Source organism: Salvelinus fontinalis, chromosome 33, assembly GCF_029448725.1.
Source record: "Salvelinus fontinalis isolate EN_2023a chromosome 33, ASM2944872v1, whole genome shotgun sequence".
Taxonomy (NCBI): domain Eukaryota; kingdom Metazoa; phylum Chordata; class Actinopteri; order Salmoniformes; family Salmonidae; genus Salvelinus; species Salvelinus fontinalis.
Genome location: NC_074697.1, coordinates 10,917,840 through 10,942,045, shown reverse-complemented (window position 1 = coordinate 10,942,045; position 24,206 = coordinate 10,917,840). Strand labels below are relative to the sequence as shown.

General features: G+C 43.7%; 1 protein-coding gene across 1 annotated transcript in view; it reads left to right on the top strand.

Annotated features, from left to right (window-relative positions):
• Positions 1-24,206, top strand: part of LOC129832535 (cytoplasmic dynein 2 heavy chain 1-like) — a 166,436-nt gene that overhangs the window by 31,589 nt on the left and 110,641 nt on the right. Inside the window, exons 33-43 of the mRNA XM_055896654.1 lie at positions 784-989; positions 3,149-3,331; positions 3,710-3,892; positions 4,019-4,242; positions 4,550-4,665; positions 7,996-8,195; positions 8,668-8,799; positions 9,411-9,543; positions 21,618-21,825; positions 21,917-22,046; positions 23,842-23,997. Of these exons, the coding sequence (XP_055752629.1) occupies positions 784-989; positions 3,149-3,331; positions 3,710-3,892; positions 4,019-4,242; positions 4,550-4,665; positions 7,996-8,195; positions 8,668-8,799; positions 9,411-9,543; positions 21,618-21,825; positions 21,917-22,046; positions 23,842-23,997 (1,871 nt within the window). The remainder of the gene's footprint in view (positions 1-783; positions 990-3,148; positions 3,332-3,709; positions 3,893-4,018; positions 4,243-4,549; positions 4,666-7,995; positions 8,196-8,667; positions 8,800-9,410; positions 9,544-21,617; positions 21,826-21,916; positions 22,047-23,841; positions 23,998-24,206) is intronic.

Genomic DNA, 24,206 nt, shown 5'->3' with positions numbered 1-24,206 from the left:
GCCGACAAGGTCGTTCTGCCCCTGAACAAGACAGTTAACCCACCGTTCCTAGGCCATCATTGTAAATAAGAATGTGTTCTTAACTGACTTGCCTAGTTAAATAAAGGTTAAACAGTACGTGTGTGTCGCTCCCCAGGCTAAAGAGGTCAGATAACCAGTACATGTGTGTGTGTCTCTCCCCAGCTCCCCAGGCTAAATAGGCTTGTTAAGAGGCTGCAGTAACAACTGTCAGTCTAATCTAATGGCCGGCCCCTAATGAATAGCTACATAAAGCAGCTCCTGTGGGGACCGGCTGGGGAGGAGAAGCTCTCTGACTGAGGGAGAGCCCCGGGGATGTGGGGACCGGCTGGGGAGGAGAAGCTCTGACTGAGGGAGAGCCCCGGGGATGTGGGGACCGGCTGGGGAGGAGAAGCTCTGACTGAGGGAGAGCCCCGGGGATGTGGGGACCGGCTGGGGAGGAGAAGCTCTGACTGAGGGAGAGCCCCGGGGATGTGGGGACTGGCTGGGGAGGAGAAGCTCTCTGACTGAGGGAGAGGCCACAAAGCTCTGCTCACAGCACTAATGCCTAAGCATTAGATACAGTCCTGGGGGAGTCATGACTAGGGCCAGATCTAAAAGGATCATATCAATACCGTTAGCGTTATCAACAACCACATGGCCTGAGCATGATAGACTCGAGAGCTAGGCCTACATAGCTCTGATCAGAATCTGTGCACTATATTGGTAATAGTGAGCCATTTTGAGAGACAGGGTCTGTGCTGATAGTATTCTTGTCCCCCATAGAGTCAAGTGTGTTGCAGCTGAAGCTGAAGGCTCTGATCCTGGACATCATCCATAACATCAGTGTGGTGAAGCAGCTGTGTGAGGCGGGAGTGAGCAGCCCTGACTCCTGGGCCTGGAGGAAACAGCTCCGTTTCTACCTCAACAACGACAAATGCTGCTCCATACAGATGGTTGACGCTCTCTTCAGCTACACATACGAGTACCAGGTACATTAACCTCTACACAGATATACAGTACCAGTCAAACGTTTGGACACATTCTACTCATTCAAGGTTTTTGTTGTTTTTAGTTTTTACTATTTTTTATATTGTAGAATAATAGTGAAGACTCAAAACTATGAAATAACACATATGGAATCATGTAGTAAATAAAAAGTGGTAAAACAAATGAAAATATATTTTATATTTGAGATTGTTCAAAGTAGCCACCCTTTGCCTTGATGACAGCATTGCACACTTTTGACATTCTCTCAACCAGCTTCATGAGGTAGTCACCTGGAATGCATTTCAATTAACAGTTGTGCCTTGTTAAAGTTGATTTGTGGAATTTCTTTCCTTCTTAATGCGTTTTAGCCAATTAGTTGTTTTGTGACAAGGTAGGGTTGGTATACAGAAGATAGCCCTATTTGGTAAAAGACCAAGTTGATATTATGGCAAGAACAGCTCAAATAAGCAAAGAGAAACGACAGTACATCATTACTTTAAGACATGAAGGTCCGTCAATAAGTTTCTTCAAGTACAGTCGCAAAAACCATTGAGCGCTATGATGATGCTGGCTGTCATGAGGACCGCCACAGGAAAGGAAGACCCAGAGTTACCTCTGCTGCAGAGAAGAAGTTCATTAGAGTTATCAGCCTCAGAAATTGCAGCTCAAATAAATTCTTCACAGAGTTCAAGTAACAGACACATCTCAACATCAACTGTTCAGAGGAGACTATGTGATTCAGGCCTTCATGGCCGAATTGCTGCAAAGCAACCACTACTAAAGGACACCAATAAGAAGAAGAGACTTGCTTGGGCCAAGAAACACGAGCAATGGACATTAGACCAGTGGAAATCTGTCCTTTGGTCTGATGAGTCCAAATTTCAGATTTTAAGTTCCAACCTCTGTCTTTGTGAGACGCAGAGTAGGCGAACGGATGACCTCCGCATGTGTGGTTCCCACCGTGAGGCATGGAGGAGGAGGTGTGACGGTGTGGGGGTGCTTTGCTGGTGACACTGTCAGTGATCTATTTACAATTCAAGGCACACTTAACCAGCATGGCTACCACAGAATTCTGCAGCGATACACCATCCCATCTGGTTTGCACTTAGTGGGACTATCATTTGTTTTTCAACAGGACAATGACCCAACACACCTCCAGGCTGTGTAAGGGCTATTTGACCAAGAAGGAGAGTGATGGTGTGCTGCATCAGATTTACATTTTTTTATTTCACCTTTATTTAACCAGGTAGGCCAGTTGAGAACAAGTTCTCATTTGCAACTGCGACCTGGCCAAGATAAAGCAAAGCAGTGTGACAAAAGCAACACAGAGTTACACATGGAATAAACAAGCATACAGTTAATAACACAATAGAAAAACCTGTATACAGTGTGTGCAAATGAAGTAAGGAGGTAAGGCATTAAATAGGCCAATCGTGCTGAGTAATTACAATTTAGTAATTTCCACTGGAGTGATATATGTGCACATCAGGATGTGCAGGTAGAAATACTGGTGTGCAAAAGAGCAGAAAAACAAAAACATATGGGGATGAGGTAGGTAGGTAGGTAGGTAGGTAGGTGGTTGGATGGGCTATTTACAGATGGATCACCTGGCCTCCACAATCACCCAACCTCAACTCAATTCAGATGAGTTGGACCGCAGAGTGAAGGAAAAGCAGCCAACAAGTGCTCAGCAAATGTGGGAACTCCAACAAGACTGTTGAAAAAGCATTCCAGGTGAAGCTGGTTGAGAGAATGCTTGCAAAGTCTGTCATCGAGGCAAAGGGTGGCTACTTTTTAAAGAATCTCAAATGTAGAATATAGTAAAAAAAAATAAAGAAAAACCCTTGAATGCGTAGGTGTCCAAACTTTTGACTGGTACTTTACTTCTGACCACTTCATCTACACACACCTGTACACGTCTAAAGGAGATTTCTACACACTTCAGTACCAGGCAACAGTTAAACTACAGCGCTCTACTGTACTGCACCATTAGAGGGAGACGTTCACCCAGAGATGAGGACACCTCTGAATGACTCCATTAGCCCTGCTACACTGTGTGTTCTGCAGTCTCTCTGCAGAGTCTGCCTCAACACACTGTCATCCCCTCTGTCCCTGTCACTCTCTCCATCCCTCCATCCCCTCCTCTCTCTATCTCTCCCAGGGTAATGCGTCTAAGCTGGTCCACACCCCCCTGACTGATAAGTGTTATCTGACCCTGACCCAGGCCATGATGATGGGTTTGGGGGGAAACCCCTACGGCCCTGCCGGCACCGGCAAGACTGAGTCAGTCAAAGCACTGGGGGGCCTGTTCGGAAGACAAGTACTGGTCTTCAACTGTGATGAGGTAAACACACACACGCAGTCACACATGTGACGAATGCACACAGACACACACACACACACACACGCATGCACGAACAGACACATTAGTAAAACTCAGAAATGTAACAAAGTGAATTGTATTTTTCGGGAAAGAAATTAACTAATTTCAAGAAAGGATGGATGAATAAATAAATAAATAAATGATGAATAAATAAATAAAGTAAATGAATAAAGGATATATGGATGAATAAATAAATAAATGATGAATAAATGAATAAAGTAAATGAATAAAGGATATATGGATAAATAAAGGATGGATAAATAAATAAAGTAAATGAATAAAGGATAGATGGATAAATAAAGTAAATAGATTAATGAATGAATACATGGTGTGTTGCAGGGTATAGATGTGAAGTCTATGGGGCGTATCTTTGTGGGGCTGGTGAAGTGTGGAGCGTGGGGCTGCTTTGATGAGTTCAACCGCCTGGAGGAGGCTGTGCTGTCTGCAGTGTCCATGCAGATACAGGCCATCCAGAACTCACTGAAGAACCACAGGACCAGCTGTGAGCTGCTGGGCAAGGAGGTGACCACACACTTAGTCACACAGTCACTTAGGCATTCTTGCACGCAGATACTTGTATGGTATATTGCACACTGGTATTTTAAACTTTTGCTGCCTTTTCTCTCTGTCTCTGTGTCTGTCTGTCAGGTGGAGTTGGACCCTAACTCGGGGGTGTTTATAACATTGAATCCAGCTGGGAAGGGTTATGGAGGGAGACAGAAGCTGCCTGACAACCTGAAGCAGCTGTTCAGGCCCGTGGCCATGTCCCGACCAGACAACGAGCTCATCGCTGAGGTCATCCTCTACTCAGAGGGCTTCAAAGACGGAGAGATACTGGGACGCAAGCTGGTCGCCATCTTCAACCTCGCCAGGTGTGCCTTTTGTGTCTATTCCAAAGTGATAGTGCAACTTTTTGGAAACTAATCCCCTTTTCCACTTCCCTAGAGACGTCTAAACTCCTGGATAACATTTTTAAGTCTCTGTGTGCAGTAAACTTTCTTCAAGCCGCATGCAGAGACATACAGATGGTATCCATGAGTTCATCTGACTAGAAAAGGGGCTTGATTGATAAAATCGGTCACTATCCTGTTAATAGGTCTCTGTATCTGTTTGTTGGGATATGTTTTGTGACTGGGCGTGTATGTATCTACAGTATGTATTTATGTATGTACTGTGTAGGGAGCTGTTGACCCCCCAGCAACACTATGACTGGGGTCTGAGGGCTCTGAAGACGGTGCTGAGAGGCTGTGGCAGACTGCTGCAGCAGCAGAGGAGGAGTGAGGCCAAGAACAAGAGTAAGACCCCTAAACAGACACTTACTCCCCACCCCCCAAACATCCCTAATAGCCAAATATTTCCCTAAACTGACACTTACTCCCCACCCCCCAAAAAACTCCCAATTTTTTGTATTTATTTATAGCCGAATATCCCCTAAAAACGGTCCTCTGTCTCAGCCTTTGGGCTCTCTCTGTCCCTTTGTCCTTTTTCTCAAACACTGGTCTTAGCTGTTTTCATCCCCATCCCTCTCTCCCATCTTCCCTCTTTGCCTCTTCCTCTCTCTTGCCCCCTCTCTCCCATCTTCCCTCCTTGCCTCTCCCTCTCTCTTGCCCCCTCTCTCCCATCTTCCCTCTTTGCCTCTTCCTCTCTCTTGCCCCCTCTCTCCCATCTTCCCTCCTTGCCTCTCCCTCTCTCTTGCCCCCTCTCTCCCATCTTCCCTCTTTGCCTCTTCCTCTCTCTTGCCCCCTCTCTCCCATCTTCCCTCCTTGCCTCTTCCTCTCTCTTTCCCCCTCTCTTGGACCTTTCCCTGCCTCCCCCTGATGCCTGGCTGTCCATATCTCTCTGATCCTTGGTTGATCGCTCTGTCTCTCTCTCTCGCTCTCTCTCGTTTACTCTATTTGTCAGACAGTACATTTGTCCCGGGGGCTTTCTCTGTTTGCTCCCTCCCTCTATTGTCAGGCCAAATGTTCCAGTGAAAAACTAGCCCTGCTTCTGTGCCTCTAGTGCCAGCAGCTTTAGAGAGGAGAACAAAAGTATTGATGAACTCTAAATCATGACACGGGTCGTAATTAGCACATGTATAAAGCTGCTGATGTAGCTAGTAGAGACACAGTGTAGCAGTATAACAAAGAAACAAGTTAATTTTTATACAAATGAACTCCTCTCTTCCCTATATCCCCTCTCTGCCCCCCCTCTATCTCTGTGTTCCCCCTCCATCCCCTCTATCTCTGTGTTCCCCTCTATCCCCTCTATCTCAGTGTTCCCCTCTATCCCCTCTATCTCTGTGTTCCCTCTCCAACCCCTCTATCTCAGTGTTCCCCCTCCATCCCCTCTATCTCAGTGTTCCCCTCCCAACCCCTCTATCTCTGTGTTCCCTCTCCAACCCCTCTATCTCAGTGTTCCCCCTCTATCCCCTCTATCTCTGTGTTCCCCTCCAACCCCTCTATCTCTGTGTTCCCCCTCCATCCCCTCTATCTCAGTGTTCCCCCTCTATCCCCTCTATCTCTGTGTTCCCCTCCCAACCCCTCTATCTCTGTGTTCCCTCTCCAACCCCTCTATCTCTGTGTTCCCCCTGAAACCCCTATATCTCTGTGTTCCCCTCTATCCCCTCTATCTCTGTGTTCCCCTCCATCCCCTCTATCTCTGTGTTCCCCCTCTATCCCCTCTATCTCTGTGTTCCCCTCCAACCCCTCTATCTCAGTGTTCCCCCTCCATCCCCTCTATCTCAGTGTTCCCCCTCTATCCCCTCTATCTCTGTGTTCCCTCTCCAACCCCTCTATCTCTGTGTTCCCCCTGAAACCCCTATATCTCTGTGTTCTCCCTCCCCCTCTATCAATTAAATATAATTCAAGGGGCTTTATTGGCATGGGAAACATTGCCAAAGCAAGTGAAGTAGATAATATACAAAAGTGAAATAAACAATAAAAATTAACATTAAACATTACACATACAGAAGTTCCAAAAGAATAAAGACATTACAAATGTCATATTATGTCTATATACAGTGTTGTAATGATGTGCAAATGGTTAAAGTACAAAAGGGAAAATAAATAAACATAAATATGGGTTGCATTTACAATGGTGTTTGTTCTTCACTGGTTGACCTTTTCTTGTGGCAACAGGTCACAAATCTTGCTGCTGTGATGACACACTGTGGAATTTCACCCAATAGATATGGGAGTTTATCAAAATCGGGTTTGTTTTCGAATTCTTTGTGGGTCTGTGTAATCTGAGGGAAATATGTGTCTCTAATATGGTCATACATTTGGCAGGAGGTTAGGAAGTGCAGCTCAGTTTCCACCTCATTTTGTGGGCAGTGAGCACATAGCCTGTCTTCTCTTGAGAGCCAGGTCTGGTTTCAGCAGCCCTTCTCAATAGCAAGGCTATGCTCACTGAGTCTGTACATAGTCAAATCTTTCCTTAAGTTTAGGTCAGTCACGGTGGTCAGGTATTCTGCCACTGTGTACTCTCTGTTTAAGGCCAAATCTAATTCTAGTTTGCTCAGTTTTTTTGTTAATTCTTTCCAATGTGTCAAGTAATCATCTTTTTTTGTTTTATCATGATTTGTTTGGGTCTAATTGTGTTGCGGTCCTGGGGCTCTGTGGGGTGTGTTTGTGTTTGTGAACAGAGCCCCAGGACCAGCTTGCTTAGGGGACTCTTCTCCAGGTTCACCTCTCTGTAGGTGATGGCTTTGTTGTGGAAGGTTTGGGAATCGCTTCCTTTTAGGTGGTTGTAGAATTTAATGGCTCTTTTCTGGATTTTGATCATTAGCGGGTATCTTTTTCCTTAGTGAATGTCTGTATTGTTTTAGTGTTTTCTGGGTCTATGTTTTTGGTTGGACAGGTTTCTCAATTTCTTTCTTAGATTTTTGCATTCTTCATCAAACCATTTGTCATTGTTGTTCATTTTCTTCGGTTTTCTATTTTAGATTTTTTTTGATTTGATAGGGAAGCTGAGACGTCAAATATACTGTTTAGACTTTCTACACCTTCACTATTACAGTGTAACATTTTGTCCAGGAAGTTGTCTGAAAGGGATTGAATTTGTTGTTACCTAATTGTTTTTTGGTAGGTTTCCAGACTGCATTCCTTCCATCTATAGCATTTATTGATATTACTCAGTTCCTTTGGCTTTGATGCCTCATGATTGAGTATTGCTCTGTTCAAGTAGAGTGTGATTTTGCTGTGATCTTATAGGAGTGTCAGTGGGCTGACTGTGAATGCTCTGAGAGACTCTGGGTTGAGGTCAGTGATGAAGTAGTCTACAGTACTACTGCCAAGAGATGAGCTATAGGTGTACCTACCATAGGAGTCCCCTCGAAGCCTACTATGTACAGACCCACCGTGCGACAGAGCTGCAGGAGTTGTGATTCGTTTTTGTTGGTTATGTTGTCATAGTTGTGTCTAGGGGGGCATATGGGGGAGGGAATACTGTCACCTCCAGGTAGGTGTTTGTTCCCCTGTGTGCTGAGGGTGTCAGGTTCTTGTCCAGTTCTGGCATTTAGGTCTCCACAGACTAGTACATGTCACTGAGTCTGGAAATGATTGATTTTCCCCTCCAGGATGGAGAAGTTGTCTTCATTAAAGTCTATCTCTGTCCCCCTCCCTCTCTATTTCGGTGTTCCCCAGTCAAGGAGAGTGTTCTGGTGGTGCAGGCACTGAGGTTGAACACCATGTCAAAGCTGACATTTGCAGACAGCAGCAGGTTTGATGCCTTGGTCCAAGATGTGTTCCCTGGGGTGGGTTTTACTGACGTGGAGGACCAGACCCTCAGCCACGCACTGCAGGCCGTCTACGAGGAGGCACACCTCGAACTCATACCCAGCCAGGTGGGTGACTGTGGCCGTGTGTGTGTGTATGTGACCGTGTGTTTGTGGGGCACTCCCCATTCATAATGAAAGCTCTGGTCTGGAGTAGTATGAGCTGTTTAGTCAAGAGGATAGAAGAAAGGAGGGTTGGATGGATGGAGGGATGTAGGGCTGGAGGGATGTAGGGCTGGAGGGATGGATGGATGGAGGGATGTAGGGCTGGAGGGATGTAGGTATAGAGGGTTGGATGGATGGAGGGATGGATGTATAGAGGGATGGATGGATGGAGGTATAGAGGGTTGGATGGATGGAGGTATAGAGGTATAGAGGGTTGGAGGTATAGAGGGTTGGATGGATGGAGGTATAGAGGTATAGAGGGTTGGAGGGATGGAGGGATGGAGGTATAGAGGGATGGAGGGTTGGATGGATGGAGGGATGGAGGGTTGGATGGATGGAGGGTTGGATGGATGAATAAAGTAGTTTTTCTCTGTAGATGAAGAAGGCTCTGGAGCTGTGTGAGCAGTTGAGACAGCGTATGGGAGTGGTGATCGTAGGTCCCAGCGGGGCAGGTAAATCTACTCTGTGGAGGATGCTGCGTGCCGCCCTGGGCAGGACAGGCAGGGTGGTGAGTACACACCTGATTAATCATGATAATCACAATCCTTTTATTGTTATTCTGTCTGCGTTACACTCCCACGGCTCTGCACCCTAGTTATCATTAATCATATTAATGTTTTATTCATGTAACATTCCAACTACTAATAGAATGTAATTTGAGTGGCCTCAAGAGTGGCGCAGTGGTCTAAGGCACTGTATCACAACCGGCCGTGATCGGGAGTCCCATAGGGCAGCGCACAGTTGGCCCAGCGTCGTCTGGGTTAGGGGAGGGCTTGGCCGGGGGAGGCTTTACATGGCTCATCGCGCTCTAGCGACTCCTTGTGGCAGGCCGGGCACCTGCAGGCTGACCTCGCTCGTCAGTTGAACAGTGTTTCCTCTGACACATTGGTGCGGCTGGCTTCCGGGTTAAGCGGGCGGGTGTTAAGAAGTGTGGTTTGGTTGGTCATGTTTCGGGGGACGCATGACTGGAACTTTGCCTCCCGAGCGCCGTTGGGGAGTTGCAGTGATGAGACTAGATCTAAATTGTGGAGAAAAAGTGGGTAAAATACAACAAAATCATGTCATTTGAGATGCAGCCACTGTCCCTGGCTGTCCTGAACGCTGTCATGTTGTGTTTAGGTGAAGCAGTATACAGTGAACCCCAAAGCCATGCCCCGCCAGCAGCTGCTGGGTCACATAGACATGGACACTAGGGAGTGGACTGACGGGGTGCTCACAAACAGCGCCAGACAGGTGGTCAGAGAACCACAGGGTAAGAACCACTACCAGGAAACAACCACAACACAACCATAACATAACCATGAGGCCTAACTGCATCTTTTAGCCGTATTAGAAGATAGTGAAAGATAAATAAGAAAGTTGATTGCAATATCAGTTTAATCCACCAGAAAATAAGGCACAAATATTACAACAAATATTATGGTTAAACTCAAATACACTAATTGATGAAAAAACATTATTTTTGGGTGGGGGGGACGGTATAATCTTTGTAAATTATATCATAAATAGTACTGGTTGAGTTGTCACACATACAGCTAACAAAAATATATGGAAATGTCTGCTCTATCCAAAATTACAACCAACTAATTGCAGCATTACCACAAAAATGGCAAGTTGAGGGGGGGGGGGGAGTAAGGAACTTGTCTGTTGGCCCTGCATTAAAGACCAAGATTGGTTAAAGAAAATTGTGAAGTATACCAGTTTAATTTAAGGTCCAAAAAATGTACAGCTATGCCATACAGATGGCAAAATAGTTGGGAAGAGATTTTCAATCTTCCGATTCCATGGCACATGGTTTATGAGCTGATACACAAAATTAAGATGGATTCAAAACATACAGTTTTTCATTTTTTTAAATTATTATACAAAACATTCTACTGTTTGCAAGAATTATGTACTGTACATGGGGGACACAACTATCCCAGCTCTGCAGATTCTGCTGCGAAGAGATACTCATTAGATCATTTGTTTTGGTATAGTGTCCATATGTAGCTTGTGCAGTCTGGTTTTTATTTTTTTATTTTATTTTACCAGGTAAGTTGACTGAGAACACGTTCTCATTTGCAGCAACGACCTGGGGAATGGTTACAGGGGAGAGGAGGGGGATGAATGAGCCAATTGTAAACTGGGGATTATTAGGTGACCATGATGTTTTGAGGGCCAGATTGGGAATTTAGCCAGGACACCGGGGTTAACACCCCTACTCTTACGATAAGTGCCATGGGATCTTTAATGACCTCAGAGAGTCAGGACACCCGTTTAACGTCCCATCCGAAAGACGGCACCCTATACACAGGGCAGTGTCCCCAATCACTGCCCTGGGGCATTGGGATATTTTTATTAGACCAGAGGAAAGAGTGCCTCCTACTGGCCCTCCAACACCACTTCCAGCAGCATCTGGTCTCCCATCCAGGGACTGACCAGGACCAACCCTGCTTAGCTTCAGAAGCAAGCCAGCAGTGGTATGCAGGGTGGTATGCTGCTGGCTACGTTTTACGTGTCCCCAACCGATTGTGTTTTTTGTTCGTTTATTTTCATTTTTTGTAACTTATTTTTTAAACTTATTTTGTACATAATGTTGCCGCTACCGTCTCTTATGACCAAAAATAACTGCGATTACTCACCACGGACTGGCAGAATCCTTTTTTTCCTTTAACGAGTCTGACGAGCCCGACGTGAACGATATACTGCTTTCTCGGGAACACGCCCAGATCCCCGTGATTTGCGTGAAGAGGAGGCGGAGAAAAAGGGGGCAAAGGGCGGGCTGACTTCTGAGAATTCGTATAGTGCCTTGCAAAAGTAGTCATCCCCTTGGCTTTTTTCCCTATTTTGTTGCATTACAACCAGTCATTTAAATTGATTTTTATTTGGATTTCATGTAATGGACATAAGCAAAATAGTCCAAATTGGTAAAGTGAAAAAAAAAAAAAAACTTGTTTCAATAAATAAAAAGAAACAGAAAAGTGGTGCGTGCATATGTATTCACCCCCTTTGCCATGAAGCCCCTAAATAAGATCTGGTGCAACCAATTACCTTCAGAGTTACATAATTTGTCCACCTGTCTGCAATCTAAGTGTCACATGATCTGTCACATGATCTGAGTGTATATATACACCTGTTCCCGAAAGGCCCCAGAGTCTGCAACACCACTAAGCAAGGGGCACCACCAATCAAGCGGGACCAAGAAGCTCTCCAAACAGATCAGGGACAAAATTGTGAAGAAGTGCAGCTCAGGGTTGGGTTATAAAAAAATATCCTAAACTTTGAACATCCCACGGAGCACCATTAAATCAATTATTAACACATGGAAGGATTATGGCACCACAACAAATCTGCCAAGAGAGGGCCGCCCACCAAAACTCACGGTCCAGGCAAGGAGGGCATTAATCAGAGAGGCAACAAAGAGACCAAAGATAACCCTGAAGGAGCTGCAAAGCTCCACAGCGGAGATTGGAGTATCTGTCCATAGGACCACTTTAAGCCGTACACTCCACAGAGCTGGGCTTTACGGAAGAGTGGCCAGAAGAAAGCCATTGCTTAAAGAAAAAAATAAGCAAACACATTTGGTGTTCGCCAAAAGGCATGTGGGAGACTCCCCAAACATATGGAAGAAGGTACTCTGGTCAATGAGACTAAAATTGAGCTTTTTGGCCATCAAGGAAAACACTATGTCTGGCGCAAACCCAACACCTCTCATCTCCCAGTCATGGTTAGGGTTGGAACTGCCTCTCTGGGTGTTCTGATGCTTCTAACTTGGAGTTGTATGCTCATGATAACATAGCTACAGTATTTCACCTTTTCATGTGTATATTATTGCTTACTAGGTGTGTCCAATTTGGTAACCACTCCCTCTTCTAATTAGGGCTAATTGGAAAAGCCTTTCAAAAGAGGACATTGTATTCTCCTTTTTCTGTACTCCCTGACGAAGGCCATGCAGCCGAAACGCGTCGCTTTTTAAACAACTTTGTTTCTATTGAACATGCCATACTAATAAAGGCATTTTAATTTATTATATGAAGAGTGCCTTGGTCCTCATTTCTTTTTGATGACCTCTCATCACCTCTCATCACCCTGAAAAAACATCCCCACAGTGAAGCATCGTGGTGGCAGCATCATGCTGTGGGGATGTTTTTCATTGGCAGGGACTGGGAAACTGGTCAGAATTGAAGGAATGATGGATGGCGCTAAATACAGGGAAATTCTTGAGGGAAACCTGTTTCAGTCTTCCAGAGATTTGAGACTGGGACAGAGGTTCATCTTCCAGCAGGACAATGACCCTAAGCATACTGCTAAAGCAACACTAGAGTGGTTTAAGGGGAAACATTTAAAAGTCTTGGAATGGCCTAGTCAAAGCCCAGACCTCAATCCAATTGAGAATCTGTGATATGACTTAAAGATTGCTGTACACCAGCGGAACCCAACCAACTTGAAGGAGCTGGAGCAGTTTTGCCTTGAAGAATGGGCATAAATCCCAGTGGCTAGATGTGCCAAGCTTATAGAGACATACACCAAGAGACTTGCAGCTGTAATTGCTTTAAAAGATGGCTCTACAAAGTATTGACTTTGGGAGGATGAATAGTTATGCACGCTCAAGTTTTAATTTTTTGGGGTCTTATTTCTTGTTTGTTTTACAATTTTTTTTATTTTGCATCTTCAAAGTGGTAGGCATGTTGTGTAAATAAAATGATACAAACCCCCCAAAAATCTATTTTAATTCCAGGTTATAAGGCAACAAAATAGGAATAATGCCAAGGGTGGTGAATACAAATAAACCCCCACTTCCTTCCATTCTGCTAGCAAACGTGCAATCTTTGGAGAATTAAAATAGATGGCCAACTCGCAAGATTAAACTACCAAAGGGACCTTCAAAACTGTAATATCTTGTGCTTCACGGAGTCGTGGGTGAATGACGACACTATCAACATACAGCTGGCTGGTTATACGCTGCACCGGCAGGATAGAACAGCGGCGTCTGGTAAGACAAGGGAAGGCGAGCTATGTATTTTTGTAAATAACAGTTGGTGCACGATATCTAAGGAAGTCTCAAGCTATTGTTCGCCTGAGGTAGAGTATCTCATGATAAACTATAGACCACACTACCTACCTAGAGAGTTTTCATCTCTATTTTTCATAGCTGTTTACATACAGTACCAGCACAGTCAGAGGCTGGCGCTAAGACAGCATTGAATGAGCTGTATTCCGCCATAAGCAAACAAGGAAACGCTCACCCAGAGGCGGCACGCCTAGTAGCCGGGGACTTTAATGCAGGGAAACTTAAATCCGTTTTACCAAATTTCTATCAGCATGTTAAAATGTGTAACCAGATTAAAAAATCTCTGCACCACCTTCACTCCACACACAGAGACGCGTACAAAGCTCTCCCTCGCCCTCCATTTGGTAAATCTGACCATAATTCTATCCTCCTGATTCCTGCTTCCATCAAAAATTAAAGCAGGAAGTACCAGTGACTCGGTCAATAAAAAAGTGGTCAGATGAAGCAGATTCTAAGCTACAGGACTGTTTTGCTAGCACAGACTGGAATATGTTCCGGGATTCCTCCGATGTCATTGAGGAGTACACCACATCAGTCAATGGCTTCATCAATAAGTGCATTGATGACATTGTCCCCACAGTGACTGTACGTACATACCAGAAGCCATGGATTACAGGCAACATCCGCATCCGAGCTAAAGGCTAGAGCTGCCGATTTCAAGGAGCGGGATTCTAACCCTGCTATGCCCTCCGACGAACCATCAAACAGGCAAATACAGGACAAAGATCGAATCGTACTACACCGGCTCTGACGCTCATCGGTGGCAGGGCTTACAAACCATTACAGACTACAAAGGGAAGCACAGCCGAGAGCTGCCCAGTGACACAAGCCTACCAGACGAGCTACACTACTTCTATGCTCGCTTTGAGGCAAATAACACTGAAACATGTATGAGAGCACCAGCTGTACCGGAAGACTGTGTGATCACGCACTCCGCAGCCAATGTCTTGTCAATACGGGGGCGCTGTTTTCACTTTGGAAAAAATTGTGCCCAAATGAAACGGCCTCGTACTCTTTTCTAGATCATACAATATGCATATTATTATTACTATTGGATAGAAAACACTCAAGTTTCTAAAACTGTTTGAATTATATCTGTGAGTAAAACAGAACCCATTTTGCAGCAAACTTCCATACAGGAAGTGAAAAATCTGAAAACGAGGCTCTGTTTCAGGGCCTGCCTATTCAACTGGCTTTTATTTATCGATATGCATGCACTTCATACGCCTTCCACTAGATGTCAACAGGCAGTGGAAGGTGGAATGGGGTGTCTAGCTTGATCTGAGGTCGAATAAGAGCTTTTGGAGTGACAGGTCCGGTATTTTCTTTGTCTTCAAAGGCGCGCGGGGGAGCTCGACATTGTCTTCTGAAAAGCGTTCGGTATACACGGCGAATATCTCCGGCTCTGATTTTATTTGATACATATGATAATAACATCATAAAGTAGGTTTTTTCAACCGAGTTTTATCAGTTTATTCAACGTTTATTGGGACTTTTGGAGTTTTCCGTTCTTTGCGCCAAGAAAGGATGGGAATGTTAGCAACCTTGGCTAGCATTGTGGCGCGAATTCGACAGAAGAAATGGACATTCTAAAACCAAACAACGATTTATTCTGGACCAAGGACTCCTTGTACAACATTCTGATGGAAGCTCAGCAAAAGTAAGAAAACATTTATGATGTTATTTCGTATTTCTGTGTAAAATGTTGACTCCTATTCTCCGCCATGTTGGTGAGTGCTGTCTCACAATAACGCAAGCTGTATGTTATGGTAAAGTTATTTAAAAAAATCTAACACAGCGGTTGCATTAAGGACCAGTGTATCTTTCATTTGCCATACAACAAGTATTTTTATGTAAAGTTTATGATGAGTTCTTTGGTCAGATTAGGTGAGTGTCCAAAATATCTCCGGAGATTCTGGTGAATCGTTGCTACGTATTCACAATGTATTACCAGGATTTGTAGCTATAAATATGCACATTTTCTAACAAAACATAAATGTATTGTATAACATGATGTTATAAGACTGTCATCTGATGAAGTTGTCCAAAGGTTAGTGATTAATTTTGTATCTTTTGCTGGTTTTTGCGAAAGCTACCTTTGCGGTGAATAAATGTGTTTGTGTGTTTGGCTATTGTGGTAAGCTAATATAATTCTATATTGTGTTTTCGCTGTAAAACACTTAAAAAAAACAGAAATATTGGCTGGATTCACAAGATGTTTATCTTTCATTTGCCTTACACCATGTATTTTTCATAAATGTTTTATGATGAGTATTTATGTATTCATGTTGCTCTCTGTAATTATTCTGGCTGCTTTGGTGCTATTTTGGATGTTGGCTGCAATGTAAAACTATGATTTCTACCTTAAATATGCACATTTTCGAACAAAACATAAATGTATTGTATAACATGTTATAAGACTGTCATCTGATGAAGTTGTTTCTTGGTTAGTGACTAATTTTATCTCTATTTTGTTGGTTTTGTGAAAGCTACCTATGCGGTGGAAACATGGTGAAAATATGCGGTTGTGTGTTTGGCTATTGTGGTTAGCTAATAGAAATACATATTGTGTTTTCGCTGTAAAACATTAAAAAAATCGGAAATGATGGCTGGATTCACAAGATGTTTATCGTTCATTTGGTGTCTTGGACTTGTGATTTCATGAAAATTATATTATATGATATCCCTGTCCCGTTAGGCTAGGCTATGCTAGTCAGCTTTTTTGATGAGGAGGATCCCGGATCCGGGAGAGAGAAGCGGTAGAGGTTTTAAACAGGTCAACATTCACAAGGCCACAAGGCCAGACCGATTACCAGGACGTGGACTGCGAGGATGCTCTGACCAACTGGCAAGTGTCTTCACTGACATTTTCCTGTCCGAGTCTCTAATAAGCAGACCACCATACTGCCTGTGCCAAAGAACACTAAGGTAACCTGCCCAAATGACTACCGACCCGTAGCACACGTCTGTAGCCATGAAGTGCTTTGAAAGGCTGGTCATTGCTCACATCAATACCATTTTCCCAGAAACCCTAGACCCACTCCAATTTACATACCACCCCAACATATCCACAGATAATGCAATCTCTATTGCACTCCACACTGCCCTTTCCCACCTGGACAAAAGGAACACCTATGTGAGAATGCTATCCTCAACACAGGGCCCCTCAGCTCCCTCCTGTACTCCCTGTTCACTCATGACTGCACGGCCAGGTACGACTCCAACACCATCATTAATTTTGCCGATAACACAACAGTGATAGGCCTGATCACCGACAACGACGAGACAGCATATAGGGAGGAGGTCAGAGACCTGGCCGTGTGGTGCCAGGACAACAACCTCTCCCTCAACGTGATCAAGACAAAGGAGATGATTGTGGACTACAGGAAAAAGAGGACCGAGCACGCCCCCTCATTGACGGAGCTGCAGTGGAGCAGGTTGAGAGCTTCAAGTTCCTTGGTGTCCACATCACCAACAAACTAACATGGTCCAAACACACCAAGACAGTCGTGAAGAGGGCACAACAAAACCTATTCCCCCTCAGGAGACTGAAAAGATTTAGCATTGGTCCTCAGATCCTCAAAAGGTTCAACAGCTGCACCATCGAGAGCATCCTGACTGGTTGCATCACTGCCTGGTATGGCAAATGCTCGGCTTCCGACTGCAAGGCACTACAGAGGGTAGTGCGAATGGCCCAGTACATCACTAGGGCCAAGCTCCCTGCCATCCAGGACCTCTATACTAGGCGGTGCCATTTCTCTGCTGCCAATGACTGGAATGAACTACAAAAATCTCTGAAACTGGAAACACTTATCTCCCTCACTAGCTTTAACCTGTCTGGCTCTGGCGTTCTGCCAGCGGAACGCCTCCCACATTCCACTGAAAAGGCACAGCGCGAAATTCAAAATATATTTTTTAGAAATATTTAACTTTCACACATTAACAAGTCCAATACAGCAAATGAAAGGTACACATCTTGTGAATCCAGCCAACATGTCTGATTTTTAAAATGTTTTACAGCGAAAACAGCACGTATATTTATGTTAGCTCACCACCAAATACAAAAAAGGACAGACATTTTTCACAGCACAGGTAGCATGCACAAAGCCAACCTAACTAACCAAGAACCACTCAAACTAACCAACAAACAACTTCATCAGATGACAGTCTTATAACATGTTATTCAATAAATCTATGTTTTGTTCGAAAAATGTGCATATTTCAGGTATAAATCATAGTTTACATTGCAGCTACAATCAGAAATTGCACCGAAAGCAGCCAGAATAATTACAGACACCAAAGTCAAATACCTAAATACTCATCATAAAACATTTCTGAAAAATACATAGTGTACAGCAAATGAAAGACAGGCCCTCTCGTGATTCCAGACAATATTTCCGATTTCTTAAGTGTTTTTCAGCGAAAACACAATATAGCGTTATATTAGCTTACCACAATAGCCAGAAACACAAGCCATTCCCCAGTAGTAAAAGTTAGCAATCGTGACAAACCAGCAAAAGATATATCATTTTTGACTAACCTTGATAAGCTTCATCAGATGACAGTCCTATAACATCAGGTTATACATACACGTATGTTTTGTTCGAAAATGTGCATATTTAGAGCTGAAATCAGTGGTTATACATTGTGCTAACGTAGCATCTTTTTCCCACAACGTCCGGATATTTTTCTGACACTTTTTCTGACACACATATTCTGACCAAATAGCTATTCATAAACATTACTAAAAAAATACATGTTGTATAGGAAATGATAGATACACTAGTTCTTAATGCAATCGCCGTGTTAGAATTCTAAAAATAACTTCATTACGACATCCAGCTTAGGTATAGCGAGAGAGTACCCAAAAGCTGGGCGCGAACGACTAGCACAACATGTTCGACAGATATATGAAATAGCATCATAAAATGGGTCCTACTTTTGCTGATCTTTCATCAGAATGTTGTACAAGGGGTCCTTTGTCGGGAACAATCGTTGTTTGGATTTAGAACGGCCTTTTTCCCTCTCGATTTAGCAAGCACACTTGCCAAGTGGCGCGAATCTCTCCATGTCAACAAACGGAAGAGAACGGAACACGGCAAAACTCCCGAAAAAATTTCAATAATCTGATTAAACTATATTGAAAAAACATACTTTACGATGATATTGTCACATGTATCAAATAAAATCAAAGCCGGAGATATTAGACGTCCATAACGACAGCTTATCAGAAGGCAAATCCAGGTCCCTGCTCGCGCTCTCCAGAAAACAGGAAACTGGTGACACGTCATGCCAAGAGCTATAATTCGAGCCCAGATCAAGTTACACACTCAATTTCTTCTCTCACTCCTTGTCGACATCTAGTGGAAGACGTATGAAGTGCATCTAAACGAATAAATATCAAGGACTTTAATAGGCAGCCCCTAGAAGAGAGCATCGATTTCAGATTTTCCACTTCCTGTCAGGAAGTTTGCTGCAAAAGGAGTTCTGTTTTACTCACAGATATAATTCAAACGGTTTTAGAAACTAGAGAGTGTTTTCTATCCAATAGTAATAATAATATGCATATTGTACGAGCAAGAATTGAGTACGAGGCCGTTTAAATTGGGCACGATTTTCCCCCAAAGTGAAAACAGCGCCCTCTGTCCTCAACAGGTTTTAAGCACCAGCTGTCAGAGCAGCTCACAGATTACTGCACCTGTACATAGCCCATTTATAATTTAGCCCAAACAACAACCTCTCCCCCTACTGTATTTATTTATTTTGCTCCTTTGCACCCCATTATTTCTATCTTTACTTTGCACATTCTTCCACTGCAAATCTACCATTCCAGTGTTTACTTGCTATATTGTATTTACTTTGCCACCATGGCCTTTTTTTTTGCCTTTACCTCGCTTATCTCACCTCATTTGCTCACATTGTATATACTTATTTTTTCTTCTGCTGTATTATTGACTGTATGTTTGTTTTACTCCATGTGTAACTCTGTGTTGTTGTATGTGTCGAACCGCTTTGCTTTATCTTGGCCAGGTCGCAATTGTAAATGAGAACTTGTTCTCAACTTGCCTACCTGGTTAAATAAAGGTGAAATAAAAAAATAAAAGAGGAAGGCACTAAAAATTGTCAAAGACTCTGGCCACCCAAGTCATAGACTGTTCTCTCTGCTACCGCATGGCAAGCGGTACCGGAGCGCCTGGTCTAGATCCAAGAGGCTTCTACCCCCAAGCCATAAGACTCCTGAACACCTAATCAAATGGCTACCCAGACTATTTGCATTGCCCCCCCCCCCCCCCTTTTTTTTTTACACCGCTGCTACTCTCTGTTGTTATCATCTATGCAAAGTACTTTTAATAACTCTACCCACATGTACATATTACCTAAACTAACCGGTTACCCCTCACATTGACTCTGTACTGGTACCCCCCTGTATATAGTGTCGCCATTGTTATTTTACTGCTGCTCTTTAATTATTTGTTACTTTTATTTCTTATTCTTATCTGTATTAATTTTTTTATTATAATTTTTTTTTTAAACTTCGTTGTTTTTGTTGGGATTCGGCGAATGTGACTAATCCAATTTTTATTTTATTTTTTTATTTTTATGTTTTGCAAAATGAATAGGTAATATAGTCAAGATGTTGACAAGGTTATAAATAATGATTTTTAATTGAAATAATAATTGTCTCCTTCAAACTTTGCTTTCGTTAAAGAATCCTCCATTTGCAGCAATTACAGCCTTGCAGACATTTGGCATTCTAGTTGTCAATTTGTTGAGGTAATCTGAAGAGATTTCACCCCATGTTCCTGAAGCACCTCCCACAAGTTGGATTGGCATGATGGGCACTTCTTACGTACCATACAGTCAACCTGCTCGCACAACAGCTCAATAGGGTTGAGATCCGGTGACTGTGCTGGCCACTCCGTTATAGACAGAATACCAGCTGACTGCTTCTTCCCTAAATAGTTCTTGCATAGTTTAGAGCTGTGGTTTGGGTCATTGTCCTGTTGTAGGAGGAAATTGGCTCCAATTAAGCACCATCCACAGGGTATGGCATGGCGTTGCAAAATGGAGTGATAGCCTTCCTTCTTCAAGATCCCTTTTACACTGTACAAATCTCCCACTTTACCACCACCAAAGCACCCCCAGACCATCACATTGCCTCCACCATGCTTGACAGATGGCGTCAAGCACTCCTCCAGCATCTTTTCATTTTGTCTGCAACATCTCAAACTTAGATTTGTCTGTCCATAACACTTTTTTCCAATCTTCCTCTGTCCAGTGTCTGTGTTATTTTGCCCATCTTAATCTTTTCTTTTTATTGGCCAGTCTGAGATATGGCTTTTTCTTTGCAACTCTGCCTAGAAGGCCAGCATCCCGGAGTCACTTCTTCACTGTTGACGTTGAAACTGGTGTTTTGCTTGTACTATTTAATGAAGCCAGTTGAGGACTTGTGAGGTGTCTGTTTCTCGAACTAGACACTCTAATGTACTTGTCCTCTTGGTTAGTTGTGCACCTCCCACTCTTTCTATTCTGGTTAGAGCCAGTTTGCGCTGCTCTGTGAAGGGAGTAGTACACAGTGTTGTATGAGATCTTCAATTTCTTGGCAATTTCTCACATGGAATAGCCTTAATTTCTCAGAACAAGAATAGACTGACGAGTTTCAGAATCCACTTCTTTGTTTCTGGCCATTTTTTGCCTGTAATCGAACTCACAAATGCTGATGCTCCAGATACTCAACTAGTCTAAGAAAGGCCAGTTGTATTGCTTTTTTAATCAGGACAACAGTTTTCAGCTGTGCTAACATAATTGCAAAAGGGTTGTCTAATGATCAATTGGCCTTTTGACATGATAAACGTGGATTAGGTAACACAATCAGAAGCTTCTAAAGCCATGACATCATTTTCTGGAATTTTCCAAGCTGTTTAAAGGCACAGTCAAATTAGTGTATGTAAACTTCTGACCCACTGGAATTGTGATACAGTGAATCGTAAGTGAAATAATCTGTCTGTAAACAATTGTTGGAAAAATGAATTGTGTCATGCACAAAGTAGATGTCCTAACCGACTTGACAAAACTATAGTTTGTTAACAAGAAATGTGTGGAGTGGTTGAAAAACAAGTTTTATTGACTCCGATCTAAGTGTATGTACACTTCCGACTTCAACTGTATTGGGGATTGGAAATGATTCAGACAAATTACATTGATTGGAAGCTACAGTCTATTTGCTATATTGAAGGTTAGTGCCCTGATGTTAGCCGTTGTGTGTGTTCCAGAGGTGAGCTCGTGGATCATCTGTGACGGGGACATAGACCCAGAGTGGATCGAGTCGTTGAACTCAGTGTTGGATGACAACCGTCTGCTGACCATGCCCAGTGGAGAGAGGATCCAGTTTGGACCCAACGTCAACTTTGTCTTTGAGACCAACGACCTCAGCTGTGCCTCACCAGCCACAATCTCACGCATGGGCATGATTTTCCTCAGGTTGGTGTGTGTGTTTTGTATGTGTGGTCCTTGATGGGTTAACCCCCATTCATGTTCTAGTCATGTTCCAACCCCTCTCTTCTCTCTGTAGTGATGAGGACACAGATGTGAGTGCGTTGGTCAAGTCGTGGCTGAAGGGTCAGCCTGATGAGTGTCGCAGTAACCTGGAGAACTGGATGGGAGACTACTTCCACAGAGGCCTTGACTGGGTGCTTAAACAGGTGATACATACTGATACTGCCCTCTTCTGGTCATAATCAATAGCATCAACTGGATTAATGTAGCCAATTGGAGTTTTACCCCAAATACAGTGGGGCAAAAAAGTATTTAGTCAGCCACCAATTGTGCAAGTTCTCCCACTTAAAAAGATGAGAGAGGCCTGTAATTTTCATCATAGGTACACTTCAACTATGACAGACAAAATTAGAAAAAAAAATCCAGAAAATCACATTGTAGGATTTTTAATGAATTTATTTGCAAATTATGGTGGAAAATAAGTATTTGGTCAATAACAAAAGTTTATCTCAATACTTTGTTATATACCCTTTGTTGGCAATGACAGAGGTCAAACGTTTTCTGTAAGTCTTCACAAGGTTTTCACACACTGTTGCTGGTATTTTGGCCCATTCCTACATGCAGATCTCCTCTAGAGCAGTGATGTTTTGGCGCTGTTGCTGGGCAACACGGACTTTCAACTCCCTCCAAAGATTTTCTATGGGGTTGAGATCTGGAGACTGGCTAGGCCACTCCAGGACCTTGAAATGCTTCTTATGAAGTAACTCCTTCGTTGCCCGGGCGGTGTGTTTGGGATCATTGTCATGCTGAAAGACCCAGCCACGTTTCATCTTCAATGCCCTTGCTGATGGAAGGAGGTTTTCACTCAAAATCTCACGATACATGGCCCCATTCATTCTTTCCTTTACACGGATCAGTCGTCCTGGTCCCTTTGCAGAAAAACAGCCCCAAAGCATGATGTTTCCACCCCCATGCTTCACAGTAGGTATGGTGTTCTTTGGATGCAACTCAGCATTCTTTGTCCTCCAAACACGACGAGTTGAGTTTTTACCAAAAAGTTATATTTTGGTTTCATCTGACCATATGACATACTCCCAATCTTCTTCTGGATCATCCAAATGCTCTCTAGCAAACTTCAGACGGGCCTGGACATGTACTGGCTTAAGCAGGGGGACACGTCTCGCACTGCAGGATTTGAGTCCCTGGCGGCGTAGTGTGTTACTGATGGTAGGCTTTGTTCCTTTGGTCTCTGCAGGTCATTCACTAGGTCCCCCCGTGTGGTTCGGGAATATTTGCTCACCGGTCTTGTGATCATTTTGACCCCACGGGGTGAGATCTTGCGTGGAGCCCCAGATCGAGGGAGATTATCAGTGGTCTTGTTTTATTTTATTTTATTTTACCGTTATTTTACCAGGTAAGTTGACTGAGAACACGTTCTCATTTGCAGCAACGACCTGGGGAATGGTTACAGGGGAGAGGAGGGGGATGAATGAGCCAATTGTAAACTGGGGATTATTAGGTGACCATGATGTTTTGAGGGCCAGATTGGGAATTTAGCCAGGACACCGGGGTTAACACCCCTACTCTTACGATAAGTGCCATGGGATCTTTAATGACCTCAGAGAGTCAGGACACCCGTTTAACGTCCCATCCGAAAGACGGCACCCTACACAGGGCAGTGTCCCCAATCACTGCCCTGGGGCATTGGGATATTTTTTAGACCAGAGGAAAGAGTGCCTCCTACTGGCCCTCCAACACCACTTCCAGCAGCATCTGGTCTCCCATCCAGGGACTGACCAGGACCAACCCTGCTTAGCTTCAGAAGCAAGCCTGCAGTGGTATGCAGGGTGGTATGCTGCTGGAGTTTTACCCTAAATATACTCTAGCCAGTTGGAGTTTTACCCCAAATATATTGTTGTGGATTGGATATCTTGTGTTCATAACTATTCTGACTCGCTCTCTCTCTCTCTCTTTCTCTGTCTCTCTGTCTCTGTCTGTCAGAATGACTTGGTGGTGGAGACCAGTCTGGTAGGAACGGTGTTGAACGGTCTGTCCCACCTGAGTGGAGTGACAGAGCGTGGTCAGTTTGTGGTTAGTCTCATCAGAGGGCTGGGCGGGAACCTCAACCTCAAATCAAGACAGGACTTCGCCAAGGAGGTAAGACGAGGCGGTCAATCCATTTATCCATTGAGTTTGAGTTTATTTTTACTTTTACAGGGACAGTGCACATTAATCAACGTTTCAGTAAAAGTGCCGGTTTTAACCAGCCGGCTAATTTTCAACCACAGTCCCTGGGCAGGTTATTAAAAACAATTACAATATAGACAATAGCAACATAGAACAAGACATAGCATACAGACATAGCA